The 23,647-nt window shown below is 54.6% G+C and overlaps 1 protein-coding gene across 1 annotated transcript; it reads right to left on the reverse strand.

The window, feature by feature from the left end:
- Positions 1-422: 422 nt before the first annotated feature.
- Positions 423-23,457, reverse strand: SLC37A2 (solute carrier family 37 member 2). The gene is made up of 18 exons (XM_059414431.1): positions 22,517-23,457; positions 10,860-10,941; positions 10,296-10,389; positions 10,105-10,183; positions 9,003-9,138; positions 8,746-8,822; positions 7,684-7,850; positions 7,075-7,118; positions 6,639-6,791; positions 6,273-6,363; positions 4,885-4,947; positions 4,433-4,518; positions 3,896-3,944; positions 3,623-3,696; positions 3,261-3,339; positions 3,021-3,118; positions 2,760-2,824; positions 423-971 (listed from the first exon to the last, which is right to left on the reverse strand). The coding sequence occupies exons 1-18, from the start codon at positions 22,573-22,575 to the stop codon at positions 956-958; spliced, it is 1,512 nt and encodes a 503-aa protein (XP_059270414.1). The 5' UTR covers positions 22,576-23,457; the 3' UTR covers positions 423-955.
- Positions 23,458-23,647: the final 190 nt, after the last annotated feature.

A 23,647-nucleotide genomic window follows, 5' to 3' on the forward strand; every position in this document is an offset into this window, starting at 1 on the left:
ACTCTGGGGTGGGGTGGGCAGGAGAAGTAAGGCAGGAACAGGGGGGAAGGGGAGGCAGGCCGCAGAGAGCTCAGGCCACTGCCCATGGGACAGTGGCCTGAATGAGCCAGGCAGCTTCCTTCTTGCTAGTCTCGTCATCCTGGGGCCTGTGCTCAGGCGGAAGTCCGTCTTCCGTGCCCACCATCTACTCTGTTCCCAGAGCAGGGCTCATCTGCAGTGAGCACTTGGTGGTCACTGGCCCCTGTGGCTTTAGTCAGGCCTGCCCCCGCCCCCCCGCACTGTTCTGACGTGCTCTTCCCCTGGGGACACGGAGGGCTGGGATGAGACTGGGGCCAGGGAAGCCCAGCCCCAGGCTCAAGAGTGATGCCTCCCTAACGTCTGTCCCCTCGGCACCTCCTGGTCCTGGTCCTGGTCCCACAGAATACAGTGATAACACTTTAATCGACTCGGGTCAGGAGTCAGGATCAAATGCAGGGTAGAAGAGGTTCCAACATGGGGAATACACGAGAAAGCTGGCTTATGGACAAAGGAAGGAAGCGAGGCTCGGTGGCTCTCAAATAGGGTCAGAAATCCACGGACAGGTATAGGCTGAGCACTGAGGCTCACTTTCCACACAGGAAGGAAAGACACACCATTGCCAGGCCTTGGGCCCATGTCCACCCCCTGCCTCCTGCCTTGGAATCTGAACAAGCAAGAGTCAGAGCAGATCCTTCCCTTACCAAGCTGGAGACACCACTCAGCTCTGATCCCCAACCCTTCTGCTTTGCAGCTTCTGGAGCTTAGGGCTGTGAGTCCTCCTGCTGGCAGGCCCCTTCCCTCGGAGAACCTCCCAGCCCCTCAGAGGACCGTCAGCCCGTCTGTGGTGGGTTCCATTGTCTTGCCCCCATGCGGGAGTCGGGGGAGAGCACTTTGGGAATCAGCTGGGGCCCTCCGTGCTTCTCTTCGAATCAGGGCTTCATATCTCTTTATACCTACAGGAGGGGTGAGAGGCAAGGGAAGAGAAAGTAAGAGACAGGTTTGTAAGCTCCTGCCCCAGTGAAGAGTATAGGGAAGGCAGGTTTGTAGGGTCCCTTAATAATTGCCTCTCATCGCTGTTCTGTCATTAGGGCTCCCTTCCTCCCCTTCAGTGGCAAATTAGCAAGTAAGCTTGATAATGAAAGCCTTGCAATGTTGGTGCCACACCTGACAGTTTGACAAAGCGGGATCCCAGATCCATCCTGTCTCAGCCTGTGATCGAGTGGTTGTGGCTTAGGTTTGAGCACACCCAGTTATACACAGAAGGATGTGGGGGCACAAAGGCCATGCCCATGGTCTTATCAATGCGAGTGAGCTGAGAAGTCGGGACCGTCCAGGGATTCCCGGTTCCAGGCCCAGTGGTCCCCCTGCCCTAGCAAGTTCCTCTACTCCCCCTGCACCAGCCTTCCTCAGAGCCCGCCCAGCTCCGGGTGGCAAGAGGACAGAGGAAAGCAAGCCCCCACACACCTGGGTTCAAATTGAGGCTCAGTTGAAGGCCTCAGTCACATTCCCTGTCCTGAGCCTCTGTTCTCTCTTCTCTAAATGACAGAACCGATGTCTCACAGTGCCTAACAGGTAAGCAGCTGCGTCTGAAGGCAGACTCAACTCCAGGCAGGGAGCAGATGCTGACTAAATATATCCCCCCCCCTTCCTGCTACTTTTCTTAACCTTCGAGTCTCCCCTCAGGCCAGGCCCAAGAAGGCAGGCGAGGGGAGGGGACAAGTTGCCCTGCTCCCTCCTCTAGGGCAGGCGGGATAGATACTCTGCTATGCCTCCTGCTCTCGGTTCTTCTACCCTTGAACCTGAAAGATGCCATCCTCCAGGGGAAGAGTTTCCCCGGCTACTGTGCTGGTCACCATTGACCTCCCGGGGGTTGTTGACACACGTTTACCATCCAGGACTAGGTCCACACTCCGGCCGGCTCCTCATTAGCCAGAGCCTCCTGCTCAGAAGCAGAGCCAGAAAGGCCAGAGGGAACATTCCCCTCAGCACCAGCACACGGCCTAGCCTTTTGCTGGCTCTGCCCTGGCACTGCCCTGTCCATGCGGCCTCTGCACCCACCACCACAGGGCAATGGACAGAGAGCACACCAGGCCAGCCACCGAGGCTTGATTGGAATTTTATCCCAGAGACTTTGATTGGTTATTGCTTTTTTCTGTACACCCCAGGCCGAGGGGCCAGATATCCTGGCTTCTGAATTCTAAGAGGCATGTAGGGCTCAGAGTCTTAGTTCAGAGCAAAAACAATTTCCCTGGATCTCGTCTCTGTCCTAGGGGTACAGCAAAAAGCCCTACCACTCGCCCGGAGGAGAAGAGTCTGCCAACCCCTGTGGCAGTTTGGGCTGCTCAGGAAACACTTCCAAGCACCATGCTCAGCTCGGGTGGAGAGTCTCCTGAGCTGGCCCCCAAGAAACAAGAGAAAGCTGGGAAAAAAATCACACTGGAGGAGAAAGGATTTGCATGCAGGCCCCACACGAAGGGCACATCAGCCACCGACTTGAAGACAATACTCACAAAAGTCATGGGACTTGAGGAAAATACTACCGCGGGTGGGTTAGGGCCAAATTAGAGCTACGGAGACACATGGGGACAACAGAGGACACATTAGCACGGTAGAGGGGCAGGGCATGGAGCACCTCCAGGGTCCAGCCCCAGTCCGGGCCACAGGTAGGCTCAGGCTGGGTGCGGAGAAGTGAACACGGGCTTTCACTCCCCTAAGAAGTCTACAGCTATCTGGGGACTCACCCTCTGTCTCTGTTCAAAGATGACTTCCAGGCAAGGATTTCTTTGTACACCAACCGGCAGAGGAGCTGTGGGAGGGGGGGTCAGAGGCACAGAGGGAGGGGGAGGGCGACATTAGCCTTGACCACAAAGGGGGTCTGAGTGTCGAGCAGCTGCTTTCAGAACCCCTCATGGTCAACGCTTTGGACCTCCAGGATTCCAGCCTGGCAGGACAGGAGAGTCAACCCCACCAATACCTATCTTTGTAACCCCAAGATCTCGTACCAAGCAGGCCAGAACATCGGCAGAGATGAGCATATAGAAGACATTGTTCCAGCCTGTGGGGGAAATCAGTCCTGCCAGCAGAGGCCCCAGAGCCGCACCTGCGCAGAACACAACATCAGAGAGGGGCACCCAACAAGGGGCCCTAAGCAGCCCGCCCACCCGAGAGCGGCATTCCAAGAAGTATGCTCAACACAAGCCTCAGGGCTCAGCTGCCAAGGGCCAAAAACTAGAGTCACAGACCTATGGACCCAGTGCCGTCGATGATGGCCGTGACAGTGGAGAGTGCCTTTGCATTGCCCTTCAGGCTCTCGTGAGTTCCCTGGGGAGAGAGAAAAGCATGGAGAGGCCAACCAGAGACGCAGCACCAGGCAGCACCAGGACCAGGATAGGGCTAACTTGGGGCAAGGCAGCAACTGGGGCTTGGAGTTGAGAGGAAGGGGGCTATTGATGGCAGACTCTGGTGGACTTTAAGGCCCTCCTACACCAGGATCTCTGTGCACCAGGGAGGGAGTGGGAATATGGGATATTGGACCTGGAGATGTGCCCAGGCCCTGACCAAGCTCCCAGAGTCCTCCCCCGCCCCAGGGAGGCAGCCTGCTTACCAGGTCAGCAGAAACAGCGGTGGTGATGAGTGCATAAGGACCATTGACCAGGGCCCCACAAATGATCAGCATTACTGAGGCAATGACAGAGACAGCTCATTAGGAATGAGAGGCCTCCTCCCGCCCCAGCCCCAAAGCAGGTGAAACCCCCAGGCGTCCGGCCAAGAGCCTCCACTTCCCTGTGCCTCCCACCAATGCCCCCACGTGGCTTCCTGGGGCCCCCAAGGCAATGCTCTTCCTCTGCGCTGGCTCGACTTGCGGCCACCCCCTCACCTATAGAGTTGGTAATCCCGTTCTGACCAATGTTGTTATACAGGAACATCTGAGAGAGGAAAAGGGAGAGGCCGGGTCACACCCAGGCCTCCCCAAGGGCTGTGTGGGTTAGACTGGGAGTCTGGCACACCCTCTCCTCCCAGGGAACCCCAGAGGTCCACCTTACTCCAGAACTCTTGGTCTTTAATGGTTCCTGGGGTGGAGGGTCTAAGATGTAGAAATCTCTTGTTTCCTGTTTCTCATAAAGGCTTCTTTCACACCCAACCTGAATTTCCTATTCTTTCCTGAGTTAGGAAGTTCAGCTGCTGGCCTCCCTCTTCTCCACCAAGGCCAAATCCTTGCTAACCCCTTTCCAAAGTCCTCAGTCTGAATCTCGGAGTCTGTGCCGCCCCCAGCTTCTCCTCCCCTGGCGTGCACACGGACGTGCATACACGCAGAGAGACAGGCGTGTGCATCCACGCCCAGGTGCACACACATTGCAATAACCCGCATAGGTACATGTGAGCACGTGCGCTCTGCTCTTGAGGTTATACGCACCATGGGGGCAGCCAAGATCAGCATGACACAGCAGGTGGTGGCCCTGCCGTTGGTGTGGTCGGAGATGAGCCCCGCCATGATGCCGCCTAGAATACAGACCAACTGGCACCCAGCTGCTCCCAGTGGGACCACAGCCGCCCACTAACGTGGCACCCCAAGCCTTGCCCCATCGTTTCGTCCCATTGCTCCACCCAATGCTAGCCTGGGTGTGGGCGTCCAGAACCAGTAGAACTTCTCCCTCTGAAGCCCTCCCCACACCCACTGCTTTTATGGGAAGATCAAACACAAGGGTCAACTTTCTGAGGTCTCCCCAGCTGGGTAGGAGCCCTTTTTTCTCTGATGCCACCTGCCTAGTTCACATCACATTGGACCTGTCCCGTCCTTCTGCACCCCCACAAGACAAAGGGGAAATAAGGGAATACTGCCCAGGGCAGAATAGGGCAGGGCCTCACCCATGATGCCACCAACATCGAAGAGGGTCGACAGGTCCCCAGCCTGTTTGGCGCTAAAGTGAGCTGTGGAAAACACAAATATATGGTCAGAGCCGGGCTCGGAACAGGCGTCCTGGAGTGCCATGGCCAGAAAAAGCCCTACAGAGCACCTGACCCAGTCCCATTGCCTCCGGTTTCAGAGGAAGGAGTGGGACCCATGGGAAGTGGTTGGCCAGAGTCACAAGTAAATTTGCAGCAGCCTCCCCCTACACCTCAGCCTGTACTTTTTCTCCCCTTGCAGGCTGGCTCTGACCTCTCAGAAAAGCCTTCCCTTGAAAGCAATGGGGTCTGGCCCAGGAGAACCCTGTCAGACGAGGCCACCTTGGCCCCGGGGGAGGAGGGGACACCGCTGGTCTCACCAGCCCTAGTTGTGCTCTGCTCCTGAGCTCCTGGCCAGCCTCCACCAGGAGGCTCCCTATCCATGGGAGGTCTCTGCTAATACACAGAGCCAGGAAGGAGACTCACAGGCAAATGGGGACCTCAGGTCCCAGGTCTTGTCCTTGGATTAGAAAGAGCAAAATCCTGAAGATGGAATTGTAGCCTAAGCCTCAAGGTTGACTCCTACTCTGAAGCTGGCATCAAGGCTACAAAACCAAGAGCTGCCCTGGCGCGCCGCTCCCTCTTATCTTTGAGAGAGGCCCTATGACGAGGCTGTTGGTCAAGTCAGGGGCTGGGATTTGGCCTTGCATAATCCCCAGGGCATCCTATTCAGAGAAAGTACAGCACTTGCAAAGCAGACTTTGGGGTCCTCCCACAGGGCTTGGAGGGAGCAGCATAGCTGAGGGGCAGAGGGCCTGGGCCATGGCAGAGCTCCGAGGGCAGGGACGGGCTAGAGTGGGCCCTGAAGGAGGGCAGTGCCGCTGACCCAGGCACCAGATGTCAGTCCTGGGAGGTACCCGGCAGCCCTTGGGGAGAGGAGAGCGGTGCTCACTTCAGGCTTTAGGCAGAGGGGTAGCTCACCAGACCCTCTTCCTATGTGTGTGTGTTGGGGGGGGGGGGCATTCAAAGGCAGACCTGTCCCTGAACCATCCAGCCCCTCTCATCTGTGAGCCAAGCCAGCTGGATGGAGGTGGGTTCTCCTAAACACAAGGCTGGAGAGGAAGTCAGGAAGGATGACAGAACACATCTCTGAGTTCCGAACCCCCAACTCTGGTCCGAGGGAAGAAAGGTGTCTGGAATCAGGGTCTCTGAGGTAATGTATGAGGTCTAACTTCCAAAGGAAAAATAAATTTTAAAAGTCTCCCTTTGCCCTAGGAGAGGGTGCACGGACATCCCAATGGTGTTCTGGAATCCCGTGCATCACGTGCCTCCTCAGAGAGCCCTCCCGCCCCTCTGCCCCTTGTCCTCACCCACGTTGAAGATGTAGAGAGGCAGCCAGTAGAGGAAGGTGTAGCTGACCAGCTTGGCAAAGAGCAGACACAAGGAGAACTCCACCACACCCTGCGGAGCATGACAGAGGTTGTCGGAAAGGCATGCCAGGCGCCCTGAGCCAGGGGTAGCCCCAGGAGGAACTCAGCAGCCGCCCCCCTCCTTCCAAACTACTGCACAAAGCACATCTCAAGTCTTGTTGTGTGAGGGCCACCCTCCTGTGTTACCCTCCCCGAGCTGGCTCCGCACCCTCACACCTCACACAGAGCCTAGAGCCCCCCAAACCCCCCTCATCTCCCGACCGCCACCGGGGACATCCAGAGAGCTCCAGGCCACGAACTTCTCACCGGGATGCGGAGCGCCCCTAGGAAGCTGATGGCCGAAGGCTGTGCCCTTGGCTCCTTGGAGCACCTGCCCGCGCTCTCCAGGCTGCTCTCCTTGTTGGTGCAAGGACCGTTCCCCAGGTCCTCAGGGCTGTCTGGGTTCTCTTCCAGCCCATCCTGAACAGAGAAGAGCCCCGGCTGGGAGCACAGTCAGAGGCCACTGCCCGCCAGCTGGGGGGGCAACCCAAGCGGCAGGCAGAGTCTCCCAAGCTGGAGGAGGTCCGCGCCCCCCTTTGCGACTGAACAAATGTCCCACCAGGCCCCATCAGTCTGTCATGGAGCCACCCTAAGGTCCTGCCACTGAGCCTGTGAGCTAACTGTGGGCGCACAATACCCCTACTGCCCCCAGTCCTCTCTGGGACCTGCCCCCATGGATGGAGTCACGGGCGGAGAGGCTCACACTAGTGTGGTGCTGGGGAGCTGCGCAGTCCACATCTTCTGGGTCTGAAAGAAAAACCCAACCTTCTAAGAAGCTTCCAAGCAGGCCCTGCCCCCAGCCGCCAAGTTAATGGCCAGTCTACTTCCCAGCAAGAGGGAGCCTGGAACCTGGGCTCGGGAGGCACCTTCCAGGCCTGGCTCCCCTAACGCCACCGGTGTCACTAAGGGCCTTGTGGGCCCCCATTCTGTGGCTACCAAGTGGCCACAAGTGCGGGCTGAGCTATCTCCCAAGGCCATCAGAGAATGGGGAAGAGGACAGCAAGTGACGAGGGTCCCATCACCTCCCACTCCCCCTGCTCACACGTCAGAGCCAGCACTTGCCAGGCAACCACAGGCCAACTGCTTAGTCCCCCAGCCCTGAACCAATAGCAAGTAAAGGCTGTTCGTCTCCCTCTTTGTCTTCTTTTACAAGTGAAAAAGGAAAAAAGGCTGAAGCCCAGAGAGGCAGCTAGTCCCTGGCCACACACATACCATTAGTCCTCCCCCAGGGCCAGCTACCTTCCCCCGGGCCCCAGGAAGAGAAGGAGGAGGCTCAGTTCTGAGCCCCGTAGGGAGGGCGGGGGCCACTCACATTCGATGAGAAAGAGGAAGGTGAGGACACCCATGGCAGCGGTGATGATGCCCGGCACCACGAAGGACAGGCCCCAGTGCTCATTCACCCAGACACCAGCGATCAGGGAGCCCAGGATGTTGCCCACGGATGTGTGCGAGTTCCAGATGCCCATGATGAGCCCCCGCCTGGAGGGGAGGGAGGCAGGACCAGGAAAGACAGGGGAGAAGAGTAAAAGAAAGTAAAAACAGAAGCACAGGGTTCATCACCCCCGCCCTGGTCAAGTGCAAACAGCTGGCTGCCTCCAGCCTCCAGCCTCCAGGCCCAAAGACAGCATGGGGGGAGGTGGGGAGGGCTTGCCAGGTGCCAAGCAAGGGACAGCCAAGGCCGGGGGTCCTGCTCCCCTCATCCAGCGACTGGAGCCAGCTCACACAGGCCTTCCAGATGGAGCTCCTCCCACCCCGAGCACTTCCGACCCCCACTCCTCTCTTCCCTCTTGTCCTGGGGCTGTTACTCCAAATCTGGGTCCTCAACCAAGGCCACCCCATCTCCAGGGGACACAGGCAGTGTCTGGGCGTTTTTAACTGTCCCAGCTCCGCGTATGCTTCTGGCATCTAGTGGGTAGATGCTACTAAACATCCTGCCATGTGTAAGGTTGCCCCACAGCAAAGAGCGACCAGCCCCAAATGTCTTGTAGGGCTGAGCTGGAGAAACCCTGCTCAAAACCAACTTCTTCCCCACCCCCCCGCCCCCGCAGAAACCAGTTCAAGTACATAATAATAATAATAATAATAATAATGCTTTATAGGTTTCATTTTTGTCTTCATGCAAAATGGAAATTAGTCAATTATGAGGAAAAAGTGTAACAAGGGTGGCCTGTCCTGTGGACTAAAACCTTATCCATGAGAAAAATCAGTAATGCTTTTCAGCCACTAAAACATTGAACTAAATGTGAAAGTCAGCAAGACAGACCCAAGTTTCTAACCTTTCACCCTGAGATTATACTAAGGGCCATGAGAGACCTCCTCACTCCCCACAGCCCTCCCTGCCTACCTCCCGCTCCTCCTCCCTCCGCACACTCACTTTCCTTTCCCGAACCAGTTGCCAACGCAGGTCACCACAGAGGGCCAGCCTGTGGTCTGGACAAGTCCGTTGCAGATCTGCAGAGAGACTGGAGATGAGTGGGATAGGCCTGGGCCATGCTGCAGACTCCTTCTGCCCCCTCCCCCGGGCTGCGGGGCCCTCCCCAGCCCTCACCAACCCCAACCAACCACACTAGCAGCCTCTACAACCCTCCCCACGATGGAGCAGAGGTCTGAGTGCAAGACAGGGGCTCGTACCTGGATAAGCACAAAGTACCAGAGCACATGGATGTTCCAGAAATATCCGAGGCCGAAGAGCGAGGTAAAAAGGCCGCTGAGCAACATTCCAGCTGAAAGGTAGTAACGGAGGGGGAGCCGCTCCCCAAAAATTCCGCTGGAGAAGAGAGTTGGATCTGTGGTTAATCACCAGCTGCCTCCTCCCGGCACCCCTGAGCTGCCTCTGGCCCAGGTGGCCACCGACCACCTCTGTGCAGCCTGCCACCTGCCAGGGAGGCCCTTGAGTCTCCACTCACTGGACTTTGCTGCCTCAGTTGCCACTGCTGAACACGCTCCTTGAAACGTTTGTTCTCCCCTTGGCCTGCTCACCCCTTTGCCTTTGCTGACCACTCCTTCTCACAGACTTGCCCCAGGGCGCAGTCCCTTGTATCAACTTTATGGCTCCAACTGGGTAGCCTCCATCCTGACCTCTCCCACTGAGGGGTCACACCCAGATGCCTTCCGGACATCTTCACTTGGTTGCCCCCAAACATATGCAGCTCTGCACTCTACGACTGAACTCTCCCTCCTCCTTCCCCTCTCAGTCCCGTGGCCTGTGCCCCTCCTCCAAGTGAGTGTGGCACCCCCATCCTTGGTCACCAAACCACCACACTGGTTTGGAACCAGCTGTGAAGCAGGCCCCTCTGTTAGGCTGTGAGCCACTGGAAGGCAGTACCTGGCGTTCTTCCCATTTGGTTCTTGGCAACAGACAGCAGACTCACTACGTCAAAGCCATGCTTGCTGGGCTAATTTAGGCCTAGGAGAGGCTGACGGTTTTCCTAGCCATGTCCATGTCCACGGCCACCCACAAAGGATCCCAGTTCAGGAAAAAAAACCCCATATTCCAACCATCCCACCACCACTGTCATCTGTGAGAGTAACCTCAGAGGAAACACTTTCTAGGAAGAAGCAGCTACAGAGCCTGCCAGGTGAAGGAGTCGGCCGGGTGACCGTGGGAAGGAAAGGAGAATGGCCAGGCGCTGGTGGTGTGGGCCCATGTCTTTGCCTCCCGTCCACCTGGGGGAGCCCTCAGCTCTGGGGCCCCCCACTGTGAGACAGTCACAGGCTTGGCCCATCCCCCTACCTGATGAACATGCCGATGGCGTAAGCCACAAGGAAGGCATTGTCCACGGCCCCCAGTAACTCCTTGTAGTTGTTCTTATCTGGAAACAGAGGGGAGAGGCAGAGAGCTGGTGCTTGGCAGCCCCTGCAGGAAACCCTTTCTGGCCCCAGACAACCTCTTCCTGCGGCAAGAGCAATGTGCCCCGTTCCTACCGAATGGAGCCCAGTCACACCACGTTGTGTCATTGATACTGTGGCTGTCGTTGATGGGATTGATCAGCTCCGAGCAGTTCTGGTGCAGACGGCTCTGAAGAGGCGAGAGGGTGCACAGGTCGGGGCTCACCTCCTGATATCAGAGCCCACTCGGCCCAGAGCCGAGCAAACCATCTCCCTCCCCAACCACACCAGCACCGCGGCCGGCACCGTGGACTCCGTGAGCCTTCCTGTGGCAGCTCCTCCTGCAGGAACCCGCCACAGGGGCAAGGGGCCGCGCGTCAGACCCTCCACGAAGGGCAAGGTGAGTCTGAGCAGAGCCCATACAGCCTGCGGTCCCTGCCCTCCCGTTCCCGCCATAGCCCATTAACACTGCTGTCCAAAGGAGCACCTAGGGAAAGTTCCCTAAGAAGAACAACTACTAAAAGTGAGGGTTGGCCATGTGAAGGCCATTCATCTCCGTGGCTCCAGTTAGGGAATAAGATTCAGACCATTCTACTAGAGTTGATTTCTGCGGGAGCCCAGCATCTCCTGCATTCTTCCTCACCGCCAGGCCAGCCTCACCTTGACAACACTGATGGGCTTCCTGGACATGTGATAACAGGTGTAGATGAAGAAGGTCAGCACCAGGATGAAGCCTCGGAACCTGCAGGGAGAGGCGGGTGCCTGGGTTAGTGGGAGGTCGGTTTCGGCTCAGGAGCAGTGTCCCACTTGACCCATTCTGGCAACCCCAGGGCCTCCACACGGCCAACGCTCTAATTCAGGGTCCAACCGGACACAAGTTCCTTGGGACAGAGGCCAAGGGGAGGGTGGGAACAGATGCCCAGAGGCCAGTGCACTCAGAGAGCCCAATCTCTCTGGTCCCAACTCCTGTGGCCTTCCAGCAGAGCTGGCCCAGCCCCCTAGACCACACAAATTATGCACCCCTCTCCCCCAGACCGCTTCTTTCATCTCCCATCACCTCTCTTGTCCTGTGACCTCACTAAGGTCAGGAAGCCCCTGTGTGTGCACTGCTGAGACAGGGGAGCAACCAAGTAGAATTGTTTTTTAAAAATACCAGCAATGGTTTTAATGGTGGGAGCAGGCGGGAGGTCGCCATGGCTCGTCTCTAAAGTAAGCTCACGACTCCTCTTAAACCTTGAACACAGCAGGCCTAGCAGTGGCTGCAGCCCAGGAAGAGCAGAGCCAGACACCTCTGGAAATGTAGCAACAGTGGAGAAGCCGGGGCCAGAATCCACATCCTCTTCCCAGGCCCAGTCTGGTCCGTCCCACGGGACCGAAGGCTCATTCTTGGGCTCATTCTTTCCATCTGTGGCTCACACATCACATGCGCCCTCTCCTTCCCCCACTTCTCATCCCAAGGACCGGCCAGGGATGGAAAGAACAGTTCAGCCAGGCACCCCTCAAGCGTGCACCCCACGTCCGGGCCCTGCCCTTCTTTGGGTGGGCTGGGGGAAGGGCCTCGACATCCTCCTGAGTCAATGTTTGCTTCCCCAGGAGAGCATCAGCTGAGCTGAGTCAGCAGCCAGCAGCACGTACATGGAAAACAGACCTTGAGAAGGGCCCACAAGCCAGGAGGAAGGGGCAGGCGTTAGGAAAGATCCAGAGCCTTGGGTTTTTCAAGATCTCATGGAGAAGAATGGACAAGGGGAGGAGAGGCCCTGGAGAACTTTCCATCCTCAGCTCCATGAACCTAAGGGGTAGGATACTTTGCCCTCTTTAGGGAACTGCCTTCAAACCCCGAACTCACTTCCCCCCAATTTCAGAAGAGCCTGGATTTAGGTTGGGCTCTCAGGCCCCTTCTTCCTTTACCCCGGACTTGAGCTTCCTACCCAGGTTCTCTGACTCCCCTCTCTCCACAACCTCATGGTGCATTTTCTCAAGAGAACGAAGTCACACACACTCACACACCCACCCATTACCAGGCTTAACATTTTCCAGCCGCCCTCCATGCTGTTGAGAACGAAGTTCCAACTATTTGGTCTGGATTGTATGCTCCTCTACAACAAACAGGGCCCCCTGGCCACCAGTTCCCAGGGACACATGGGTGGGTCACAGAGGTCCTCCAGGGACTTGAGTTCTCCAGGGAATGTGGGGTCACTCTGAGGGACTGTCACAGTGACCAACATCAGAAAACTTTGCGGCAGCCATGTTTTCTAGGTCCCAGCCACAGGCATATGGCCCATGCCTCCTAGTTCGGAGGCTTGTAGAATTTGGGGACATTCTCTGAGGGGATTTGAAGAGGGAAGGTGTCCAGCTGGCCTTCCTCAAAGAGGAATGGCTGGGAGGAAGCAATGGCCCCGCAGACAGCCGGTCCAGTGCCCTGTCTGGGAAGCACTGGGGCGGGAGGAGCTAAGCGCTTTGTGGGCTGCCTCTGGTGTACTGGGGAGCCGAACACAAGTCCCTCCATCTTTTCCCCTCTGGTTTCCTCAGCAGTGGCACGTGGATGAGAGCACCAAGCCTGTCTATCTCAAAGACAAGTGAACACAATGGGACTCTCCCCCGAGTTCCCAGGTCCCTGTTGGACCATCTTTAAGCCCCCACTCCCACCCCTCCCAGGGTTCAGCTGAGCCTAGCATGGCTGTTAGCTATACTGACTGTGGAGACAAATCAGATTTCCTCTGCGTCTGACAGATCCCTGAGGCCCCACTGAGGCTCCCAGCTCTGACTGTTCTCCCATGACAGGCCCAGCAGTGAGGAAGACCCTTGTCAGTCACAGACCCTGGTGTTGCCTGGGAAGCCCGCCTGGGAAGCCCTCCCGGGAGCTGGTCAGAGCCGCCCGGAGGCCTAGCACAGTTCCCAGCTCCCCCTGCTCTTCCCACACACACTCCCCTCCCCCACCCAGCTTCACCTCTGAGCCCGCAGTGGGATGGTGTGGAGACTCTGGCCTGCTGTGGCCTGCCCAGATGCTCCCTGGAGAGCAGATAAGGAGGGTCGGGAGGGGCCCACACGAGTATCCAGACCTGTGAGATTCCAGCCCTGCCCTCCTCCAGGAGCCCGGCCTGCCCTTTCCCTCTGCTCTGAACTCAACCTCCAGGAGAAAAGCTGACACCCAAGAAAGCAGAAGAGTCATGAATCTAGGGGGTTGTGGGGGGTGGGGCAGGAGGCCCTCAGGCGTGCCGCGATGTCAGGCCTGGCATCAGTGCCCTCTGGGACTTCCTCCCTGGACTGCAGAGAGGCGCGGGGAGGAGCGCAGAGGCCCACGGCTAGCTGGGCAGAGCGCCCTTGGAGCCAGGCCTCCTGTCCGATCAGTCCACTTCCCATTCCACAGTCCTTTTTCCATTCCATTCCACTTTGGCTGCTATTCCGAGAAAAAGGCCAAGGTGCCACCGTTCAAAGGGGACTGGGGTCACTGATCAGGTGGAGGGCTGAGCTAAGCCAACCAAAAGCTGCCAGATTCAGAGCCTCTCACAGGAAAGATAGCTGAGAGGCTCCGGGGTGTGCAGAACCACAGGTTTCACTTCCCTTCTTACCAGCCCTTTCTTCGGAACCAAGAGGCCCCCGGAAGGGAGCAGTGGGCCCTGGGGGGCAGTGAGGGGAGGGATGGCAGCCCAGGTCCTGGGCCAGGCTGGGCTGACAGGCCAGGCACAGCGAGGCCCCTAGACGGTTCCAAGTGAGGCCACCTGCTCCATGACCGACCCCCTAAATCTTTGTTAGCAGGAAGTGGCACTTCTTAGAGTCCTAGCCTCCCCCAACCCAGCACTGGTTACTCAGTAACCAAATTAGATAGTGAGACGAACTAGCTATCTCTTAACTGTTAGTGGACAGTCCAGACTAGGCACGGGGACTTCTGAGGTGAGGACAAGGATCGATGTGTCCCAAAGCAGCAATGGATTAAAAACAAATAAAACCCCCACAGGACCTGTTACCACCACTAGTACAACAACCCGGAACAACAAGAAACAGCAGAGGAGAGGGACGTTGGTCTTAGGAGGTGATGGAAAAAAGCACCCTTTCCCCATTTAGCCACCCGGTCAACCCTAGTACCTGCTTCCTTGCTTTCCAATCACATTCCAATCACAACCCCCTACCCCGTAAGGCCAGTGAGGACTTCAGCTCCCTCAACAGCCACCCTCTACGCCCCCGTGCCTCAACCAGGGGCTGCTAGTGGACGGCTAGGGCTGCTCAGGTAGCCAGGTGACAGGCTGCTTGTGGCTGCTGGTGAGCTTGGCACTTGCCCTGAGGAAATGGGACTTGGTGGCCTGTCTTTGGAGGTCCCTGTTCTGGGACTCCACAGATCTGAAAAGGATAGAGGCTGAGCCCAGAGCCAGGCCTTCAGCATACAGGGTGGGACAGGGGCAGGTCACGGCTAGACAGGCCCAAAGCCCTCTGGGGGCAGAAAGTCAGCCAAAGGAATCCACTCCTTGTCATCCTTCCTCCAGCTGGGACTCAAGAGCTCGCTCGGAGACATCAGCTTGATTCAGAGCTTGGTCCCGAGATCCTTTCCAGCAAAGGGAAAGACTGGCAGGTGGCCATAAGAAGCCCAGGACTTCGCAGGATAAATGAGCAGATAAGATCATGATCACTTTTAGGAAAGCAGAAAGCTTGCACAAGGAGACTCGGTGAGGGAAGCCCGAGACTGTAAACAGACAGCCATGGCTTCAGCTCCAGCATGATGTGTTGTCTAGGCAGCTGGAAACATCTGGAAGGGCGTGAGAGTTGGAAGGGTTTGGAAGAGGTGGTTGACATTATGCAAATAGCACAGATGGAAATGCCCTGGGGATGGCAGAGTCAGGGTCCCACCTAGCAAGGCAAGATGATGGACTTCCCCTGGAGAGTCTCTGGCCGCCTAGAGCGTGAAGTGTCAGGGGTCCAAGGCGTGAGCCCGGGGCCAAGAGAGCAGCTGCTTGGCCCCTTCATACACACCGACTCAGGAACCCTCCGAGACTCTGACCCGATGTCTGTCCTTCATCTTGTTGTTACGTTTGGATGGCTCCAGTCCGACCTTAGCACTCAGTTGGCACAGTTTGAATGGAAGAAATAAGGCCTTGACCAACCACGTCCATCATGCCAGACCAGTCCACAGGCCCTAAGTCAGATCCTCTTCCCAAAGCCAGGGGAGGTAGGAGTCTGCTCTGCAAGACGGGAAAGAGGAAACGGCAGAGGGGAAGAGGAAGCAGAAGGCAGCTGGGGAGAGGGCAGCCATCACGAGTGACAGGGGAGGGGAGACCACAGGGACGAGTGACAGGGCAGGGGAGACCACAGGGCCATGCTGTGTGACCAGCGCTGATCGCGCGGTGGGGGCAGGGATAATAGTGTGTCCCCCAGTTTCTCCATCTGGATCTCCAGTCCTTTCCAGAGCAGCCCCTCACGGCCACAGCTCATTTTGAGGCTCCCTTTCTGTGGCCCTTACCAAGCCCTTCTTCTCAGTTACCAGGAAAGTGAGACAAGACAGTGCTACTCAGGCAGCAATGGGGGCCCTGATAGGGGTCCCAGCAGAACAGGGAAAAGATCGCCAGACTTAGACCAAAAGAGACTGTGTCCCGCTGCTGACTGTGGCCTTGAGTGAGTTGAACTAAGCCTCAGTTTGAAATTCTTTACGTAAGGTGATCGAGTCCCGCACGCAAGAGTGTCAGAGGATTGAGATGTGGGGGGTGGGGAAGCCTCCAGCATACAGCAGGGTCTGGGGATGTATTCGAAGGGCTTCTGTGTCCCCTGGGGGTGGGCGCGAGGATCTGGCCACGAGAGCCCTCCGTAAACTCTAGAAGGGGAGCCGTCTGTTCCAGCGGAGGCCAGCTGGCAGCCTTGGCCTTTCCAGCTCACCGGGGAAGATCAGGGTGTGGGGAACAAACAGTGATGTGGGAGTTCACAGCTCCTGCCTTCCTGCCTGCCCAAAGCCTTCCTCCCCCCAATTCCTTCTCATCCAGCCAGTCCCGCCTCCCACGGGCTCCTCTTCTCCTTGTCCTGAATGCTTCTCCCTCACGGAGCCCCAGGAACTGGGCCCAGCCCCATGAGCGCTGGCTGCAGTCATCTCTGGCCAGAGGCCCATGTTCCCAGCTGCCCCCAGACATGCCCACGCAGACGCGGGGCCTGAAGGCGGGGCACCGGCCAGGCCCAGGGCTGGGAGGACTCTACCGGCCCCAGCCTGACACAGAGGAGGAGGGGCAGGAGTAACATCTCCCTGGAAGGAAACCTCTGTGGCTCCGACTTTTGCTCCCACAGTTCGAACTGCCTGTCTTCCTCAGGCAGGCCTCTGGGGGCTACTCCCTCCGTGCTCCTCTGCCCCCATCCAGTAGTAGCTACATGGGGTCAGTCCCGAGCAGACCAGCTGTCTTCCCTTCCATGCCGTTGCCGGCTCCATGGCCTCTGCTCAGGACACCTCCAGATCCCCTGGGTCAAGGCCACCTTCTCCTCCTGCTGAGGCTGGATCCTTCCCTCCGTCCACAGACATGCACAAGCACTTAGCGCTGACCAAGGACGGACCGTGAGCCAGGACCCGGGCCCCCAGGCCCCAGGCCGTGTGATTTCCTCATCTTTTCACTTTCACCCGAACCCTGTGGTGTAGTTACATGGTCATTCCCACGTTATAGACGAGGCCCTACAACCTCAAAGGGATGGAGTGATCTTTGTGAGGCCAGCCGGCCCTGGGACATGTCCCCTGCCACAATCTCAGCAGGAGGAGAGCAGAAGGACCCCGGGCCAGGGAGAAGGACTAACCTGGGTGCAAATTCCGGCTGGGTCACGTACTAACTATAGGGGTCGGACAAGCTGCAGAGCTTCTCTGGGCCTTGTGACTCCCATAGGTGAGGTGGGGAAACAACTCGTCGCCTTGCAGTGAGCTACAAATCAACACTGTCTGGCACAGAGTAGTCGAAAAGGCGAGGAAAAGGAGAGTCAGTAATTAAGGGTCTGTCAGTGGTTCGCGTGAGCCTCGGCCTGGTCTAAGTTCTTCACACACGGGGCCTCACGTAACGCTCGCACGGTCCTGTGAGGCGGGCTTCGCTCCTGCCTGCTCGACAGACGGGGGATCCAAAGCTCACGGTGACTCCGGCCTCCGGTGTCCTAGTCGAGGAAGGTCTAGCTCGACCTGCTTTCTTCGCTTCTGCTTCAACGCCCTCTTTGGGGACATGGGGAGGCAGTAAGTCTGAGAAGACTTTGATCCTTAGTTTCAGGAAGGTAGGCCCAGGTCTTAATCATTACTACAAGCCCCAGAGCTCAAGATAATAAAAATAATAAAGTAATAAAAATAATAATGTGCCTACAGTAGGCACCACATTAATGCTTAGTGTGTGATAGGAGTCCAGCCAGCAGGAAAGGACAAGGACACTTACTCAGGGCCCTTCACCGGCCACGGGAAGTTAAGAATGTTCTCGTATCAGGTTTATCCTGTAGAAACTGAGGCTTAGAGAAGGCAACTGCATGAAGCATACCGTGGTGAAAGGATTTCAGTCCAGATCTGGCTTAACTCTGGGAGATGTTGGCCAACACAGTACATAGCTGGAGTCATACTTCGAATGACGTGTGGTTGTAGAAAGCTGTGTTAGGTGTATTCATGAGTTCTTCTAAAACGCTGGCGTGGGACAGGCTGTTGATAATTACTTCCCCTCCCCAACCCTATTTCCTCTAAAACAGAAGTTACTCTGGCTAAATGGTATAATTAATACATATGGATGAAACTCCATTAGGAATAATAGCGGCAGACATGTACAACTGGCACACACGGTGATAAGACATGGTGGGGTTTTCTGTTTTTGTTTTGTTTTTTAAGAAGAGAAAAAGAAAAGTTTTATCCTAAAGTAAAATGACCGATCATTCCAAAATAAGAAAGAGGACAATAAAGGACAAAACCTGAAGGGATACATTTGTAGAAGTTTGTGAAAAGAGGATTTGATTTCCTTCGGATGATAGTACATGCAAATAAGGAGTCTGAAAATAAATAATTATGGTAAAGTTTTGTCCAAATCTGGCTCAGTTTTTGTTTTATTTGTATTATTTTCAAAAAGAGGCTGTGGTTCCTTTAGTATCAAATACGCCAGTGCAAAAGTAGAATCTGATTTTCTCTGCTAAAGTGCCAAAATTTCCTTGAATGTTTGTTATTGGTCTGCTTTTAAAGAGAGGATGTAAAAAAAATTTTTTTTTAACCTCCTGGGGAATCTGCCTAGATGGCAAACATCCAGTGTCCTACAGAATAATTTTCTATACTTTGTAAAACAAAGATTTTTAGGAAACAGTTCAGTTTCTTTACAATGTTACCTTCTAAGTTTATTTTTTATTGTATTATCATCACTTTGAAATGGGCAGACAAGAAGTTTCTTAGGCACTCACGATGAGCACTCAAATGTCCTAACAACTTTTGATGTTTTGCTTTTCCAAAATCAAGTCCTAAATGCAAAATAAAATTAAACTTTCTGGACACCTTTCATACTTAAAACTATGAATGAGACCCCCAAGAGAGCCTCTGGAAAGTTTACTTTTTCACTTTTTATAAAAAGAGAGGGGATGGGGCACCGGGTGACTCAGGGGGTTAAAGCCTCTGCCTTCCGCTCAGGTCATGATCCCAAGGTCCTGGGATAGAGCCCCGGTTTCGGGCTCTCTGCTCAGCAGGGGGCCTGCGTGCCAACCCCCCCCCCCCCACCCCTCTCTGCCTGTGTCTCTGCCTACTTGTGATCTCTGTCTGTCAAATAAATAAATACTCTTTAAAAAAATAAAAAGAGAAGGGCTGCAAATAATTAGTTTTATTTGATATGTTGCTATCAACCAACTGCATGGAAATAGCTGTGAAATCAGAAGAGACACTCAGCCTCAACTAGGTTACATTTCTAAGGGCAAAATGTTATTATTTATATTAACAGTTCACAAATGGTAGGCTACATGAGCAGTTTGTCCAGATTTCTCAGTGCCCTCCGGGTCCAAGATCTACCACCCTGTATCCGTGGCCTGGCAGCCCTGTCTAACAGTAATATTACAGGCGACCAGTCACGATTTTTGGTTCTGATTTAAAATGCTATCTGGGTTGCAACCTTACTTCTTTAATTTGAATTGAACATCTTCTAGGTCAGTGGTTTTCAACTCGGGATGGACATCAGAATTTCCTATGGAGTTCTATGAAAATAGAGGCGTAGGGGCACTTGGCTGCCTCAGTAGGAAGATAGTGGGACTTCTAATCTGGGGGTTGTGAGTTTGAGCCCCACACCAGGTGTAGAGCTTACTTATATAAATAAAATACAGATGTGTAGGCCTTATTCCAGACTGACAGAGTCTCCTGAGTTGATATTCTTGGTATGTCCTTGGGATATTATATAAGTTCAATCTCAGGATTTTTAAATATCTCAAGATCTTTTTCCTCCATACAAATTGTATTCATTCGTTTTTATAAGTAAAAATGTAATGTTCACCATCTTCTTTGAATTTACCTTACTGTGTTTTTAGACACTAGATTTTTAATTGGCTGGATTTTGTTTTGCGTATCTCAGGAACATTTCCTGGTTAGCCACATTATTCTGGTCACAAATTCTCATCAGGTTGTTCACTTCTGAAAACTATCATAGTACGTTAATTCACACCCCTTTAGGTTTCTGTCACCTATAGGCCGTTGTTTCATTCTGATGCTTCCTAAAGGCTCTGCAATCCGCTGTAGGCCAAAAGTTGCATCTTTACCAATCGAGAACTATCTCGGAAAAGCACTGTCCCAGACACTCAGTCTTGGGGTATAGGTCTCTCACGGCATTGCTTACACGTCTGGAAAGAACATATAGGCAGATTGAGGCAGGACTTCCAGAACTCCAGGGAAGAAGCAGACAGGCTTAGGTGATTGCTAACCCAAGATTCAATGGAATAAGAATCACAGAAGCCCAAGTGAACTGATGAGGGACAGCTGTCGTTATGTTTAGAATATTGTTGATGTTACAATGTTCGATTTTCTGGAAATACGAGGAAGCACTTCTAGTTCTTCCTCAGCAGTGTATAACCCAAAACAATTCAATAGACTCTGTTTTTGTAAACTACAACAAAACACTTGCACATTTCTTATTCTCCCTACCAGACTGCCCCCCACCCCCAAATTCAGAAACTTTTGTTGAGGATTCCTGCTTTTCATAGCAATACGGTTATTAGCAAGCATTCAATAAGAAATTGACCTTTTGTTGGTGTTTTTTAAGAAGGCTACATGCCCAGTGTGGAGCTCCAACTCAGAGGATGGGAGACCAAGACCTGAGCGGAGATCAAAAGTCAGATGCTAACCCCACTAAGATACCCGGGCGCCCTGCCTTTTTTTTTTTTTTTTTTTTAAAACACGGATGTAATTCAAAAAAATTGATTATATAACCAAGGCCTTACGTGGAATGTCATATTTGACAGTGATGATCATTTAATCAGATATAGCCAGCCCCTTTTAAGGAACTAATATTGACTATGTGGAGCCAATACTAATAAAACCCTCCCAAGAAACCTGGCTTACTGTGCTCCCTTACAGGCAAATAAGGAAGGTCATTCCCTGGCAGGCCCAGGACATGCAGGGTATTTGGGGGACTTTAAGAAGAGAAGAATTTGCCCAATTTATAGGTACAGCAGGTAAAACCTAGTGTGAAAAGCAGTGTCATGTCTTCCTAAACGCTAAGTAAATAATAAAGAATAATAAATAAATAAAGGCTTTTAAAAGTCCAGTCTAAGATTTCTTATGAAAACTTCCAGCAAAGCAACTTAACAAGGCTCATATTGTAGATGAACACTCTTGCTGTTCATATATATATATATATATATATATATATATATATATATAATATCAGATCAAATCTAATGAGACCAGCCTTATTTTGTGATCAAGAATCATCTTTGTAAGTATTTTTGATCAAAGTAGGGGAAACTTTTGGGAAGAAAAAAAAATGGACACCCCTCCAGTTATCAGATTCTAGCCTTTCCTTGACTTTGGGCTATTTTATAATGCTTTGAAGCAGCAGGTGACTGTTAAGTCATACAAACTGTGTGAATGAAAGGACAGTCTCCAATTCATAGTTTTTTCTCCCAACCTGCGGAAAAGTCAGTTTGGTCTCAAAATTCCTGATTTACAAATGGCCAAGTTCTTCAGATTCTTTTTAAATTGCGGTAAGATACACATCACATAAATTCTACCATTGTCAAGGGTACAGGTCAGGGGCCTGAAGTGCCTTTCCATTGCCCTGCAACCATCCCCGCCATCCGTCCCCAGAACTTTCCGTCTTCCCAAGCTGAAACTCTGTACCCATTAAACAACAGTTCCCTCTTCCCCCCCTTCTGGACAAGTTCTGCCTCTCTCATTATAAGTCAAATAAAATCTTTAGCACATGTTCATTTTTGTAACCTATCAGAGCCATGATTTCAACTTTTTATGAAAAATATTTTAACAGTCCTAAGCTCCAGAAGGATCAAAGAAGTAATGGAAACGAGCGAAGACGGATGGAAGTGACTGAGGGCTGTCACCAGTGAGGACTGTCACCACTTGGCAAGCGCTGTGATCAACCATCCCAGCCTCCCTCAGGGGAGAGGGTTGGGTATGTAGGATTTTCTGTCTTAAAACCAGTAAGTTGGTCGTCTTAAGAGCACCACCCTATCCAAAAGAGATCCTCAACCCCTAGTCATATAATTTGGGAATATAGGCCTAGTGTTGTTACACGGTTTCTCAAGAGAAGCCAGGGGTCTGGCTATTTACGTTAAATTTTACAATTTGTCAATGATGGCAACTAACACAATGCCCCCAAAACACTGTGCAGACCAAGCAGACTGCTCCAGTGTGTGGCCTCTGATGGGGAGGGAGCTGGAAGCCCCCCACCCCACCGCACAGCCCCGCGAGGTCAGGAAGGAGGCTACTGCAGAAGCCCGGGCACTCCTTGGGCGGGGGTGATGGTTCAGCGGAGGAGCAGCTGTGGCTCTGATCTCAGAGGTCTGTCCCTCGCCACCCCACCCCGCCCAGGGTGAGGTTTCAGGACACTGAGTTCAGGCCTCTGTATTATCCAAGGAGTAGGAGAGAGCAAAAGGGCCACTCAGCAAGTCCTTCGGCCCCTGGATCAGCAGTTCCATCAGCCCCTGGCCTCTGTGGCCCCGCACGCAAGCCCAGGTTCGGTGGGGTGTGCGAGGCGGGCTGTTCCCCGGCTGTCCCCCGCCGGTTCCCGCACGGCCGCGGGCGCTTCCTGCCCTCCGGCGCTCCGGGGCCGGCGGGGAGCTGCTCCGGGACCCGCGGGGAGCTGCTCCGGGACCCGCGGGGAGCTGCTCCGGGACCCGGTGCGCCTCCCTCCCCGAGCCCGGCTCACCAGCTGTCCCTGGAGAAGGTGCGCAGGAACCAGACACCCGGAGCCAAGGAAGACCGCATCGTGCCGGTCCGGGATCCGAGGCGGAGAATGTGGCCGAAGGAGGGCGCGGGGCCAGGCGCGTGGCCCTCGCTGGCAGTCGGCCGGGTTTAAATGCCCCGCGGCCCGGCCCGCCCCGGCTCGGCGGCCAGACGCCCGGAGCCCCCGCCCCCTTGCACCTGAAGGCCCTCGGGGTCCGCCCGGCGCGAGCCGACCGCCAACCTCCGGCACCTGCATTTTCTCGCGCTCGGCCTCCCAGCTGGCGGCCCTCGGAGCTTCTCGGGGCTCCTCCCGCTTTGCACTTTCTGCTCACTTCCCGCCTGGGTACCGAAAGCCGCGAGCCAGGCTAGTCCTTTCTCCGCGACCTTCCGTCTGCGCGCCGCTGTCCCTGCAGCCCTGCAGCGCCCTTCTGTCCTGAGGAGTGGCTCCTGACACCCACCGGGAAACTGAGGCGCGTGGGGGACCAATACCGACGCGATACCTGATGGTCCCCCATGACACTGATCTGAGCGCGGGGGCACCCTCGGAGCACAGGAAGTTTTTCAGGGAGTCACGGTGTTGGCCCAAACATCTCTCAGGCCCCACAGGGCCTTCCTGTCCCACTCCCAATCCAGACTGTGCCTTGAACCAGACAGGACCCCACCACTCCCTCCTCGCACCGAGACTGGGGACAATCTTGCAGCCGTTCCTGCTGTCCCTTCTGGAGGCCAGCAGCCAGGTAGCAGGGAAGGAGCCCAGAATTCTAGCCTCCAGCCTGAAGATTTCCAGGGTGTTTCCACCTATAGAAATAAGATACTGTGTTGGGGCGCCTGGGTGGCTCAGTCGGTTAAGCCTCTGCTTTTGGCTCAGGTCATGATCTCAGGGTCCTGGGATGGAGACCCACATCCGGCTCCTTGCTCAGCGGGGAGCCTGCTTCTCCCTCTCTCTCTCTGCCTGCCTCTCTGCCTACTTGTGTTCTCTGTCAAATAAATAAAATCTTAAAAAAAAAAAAAAAGATACAGTGAGGTCTTTGGATATGAACTCAAGGGTGACCTAGGCAGGGCTAGACAGGAAGCATCAGCTGGGGAATAAAAATAGAACATAAAATAGGAATGT

The sequence above is a fragment of the Mustela nigripes genome, chromosome 1 (genome assembly GCF_022355385.1).
Source record: "Mustela nigripes isolate SB6536 chromosome 1, MUSNIG.SB6536, whole genome shotgun sequence".
NCBI classification, from domain to species: Eukaryota; Metazoa; Chordata; class Mammalia; order Carnivora; family Mustelidae; genus Mustela; species Mustela nigripes.

What these genes read in the sequence shown, in the direction of transcription:
- SLC37A2 (XM_059414431.1), bottom strand. Translation starts at nt 22,575, where the DNA reads ATGCGGTCTTCCTTGGCTCCGGGTGTCTGGTTCCTGCGCACCTTCTCC. An exon ending in ACCTTCTCCAGGGACAGCTG is followed by an intron (nt 10,942 to 22,516) that starts GTGAGCCGGGCT and finishes CTCTCCCTGCAG; the next exon opens with GTTCCGAGGCTTCATCCTGG. An exon ending in CTTCCTCTTTCTCATCGAAT is followed by an intron (nt 7,119 to 7,683) that starts GTGAGTGGCCCC and finishes TTTTTCTTTCAG; the next exon opens with ACCCAGAAGATGTGGACTGC.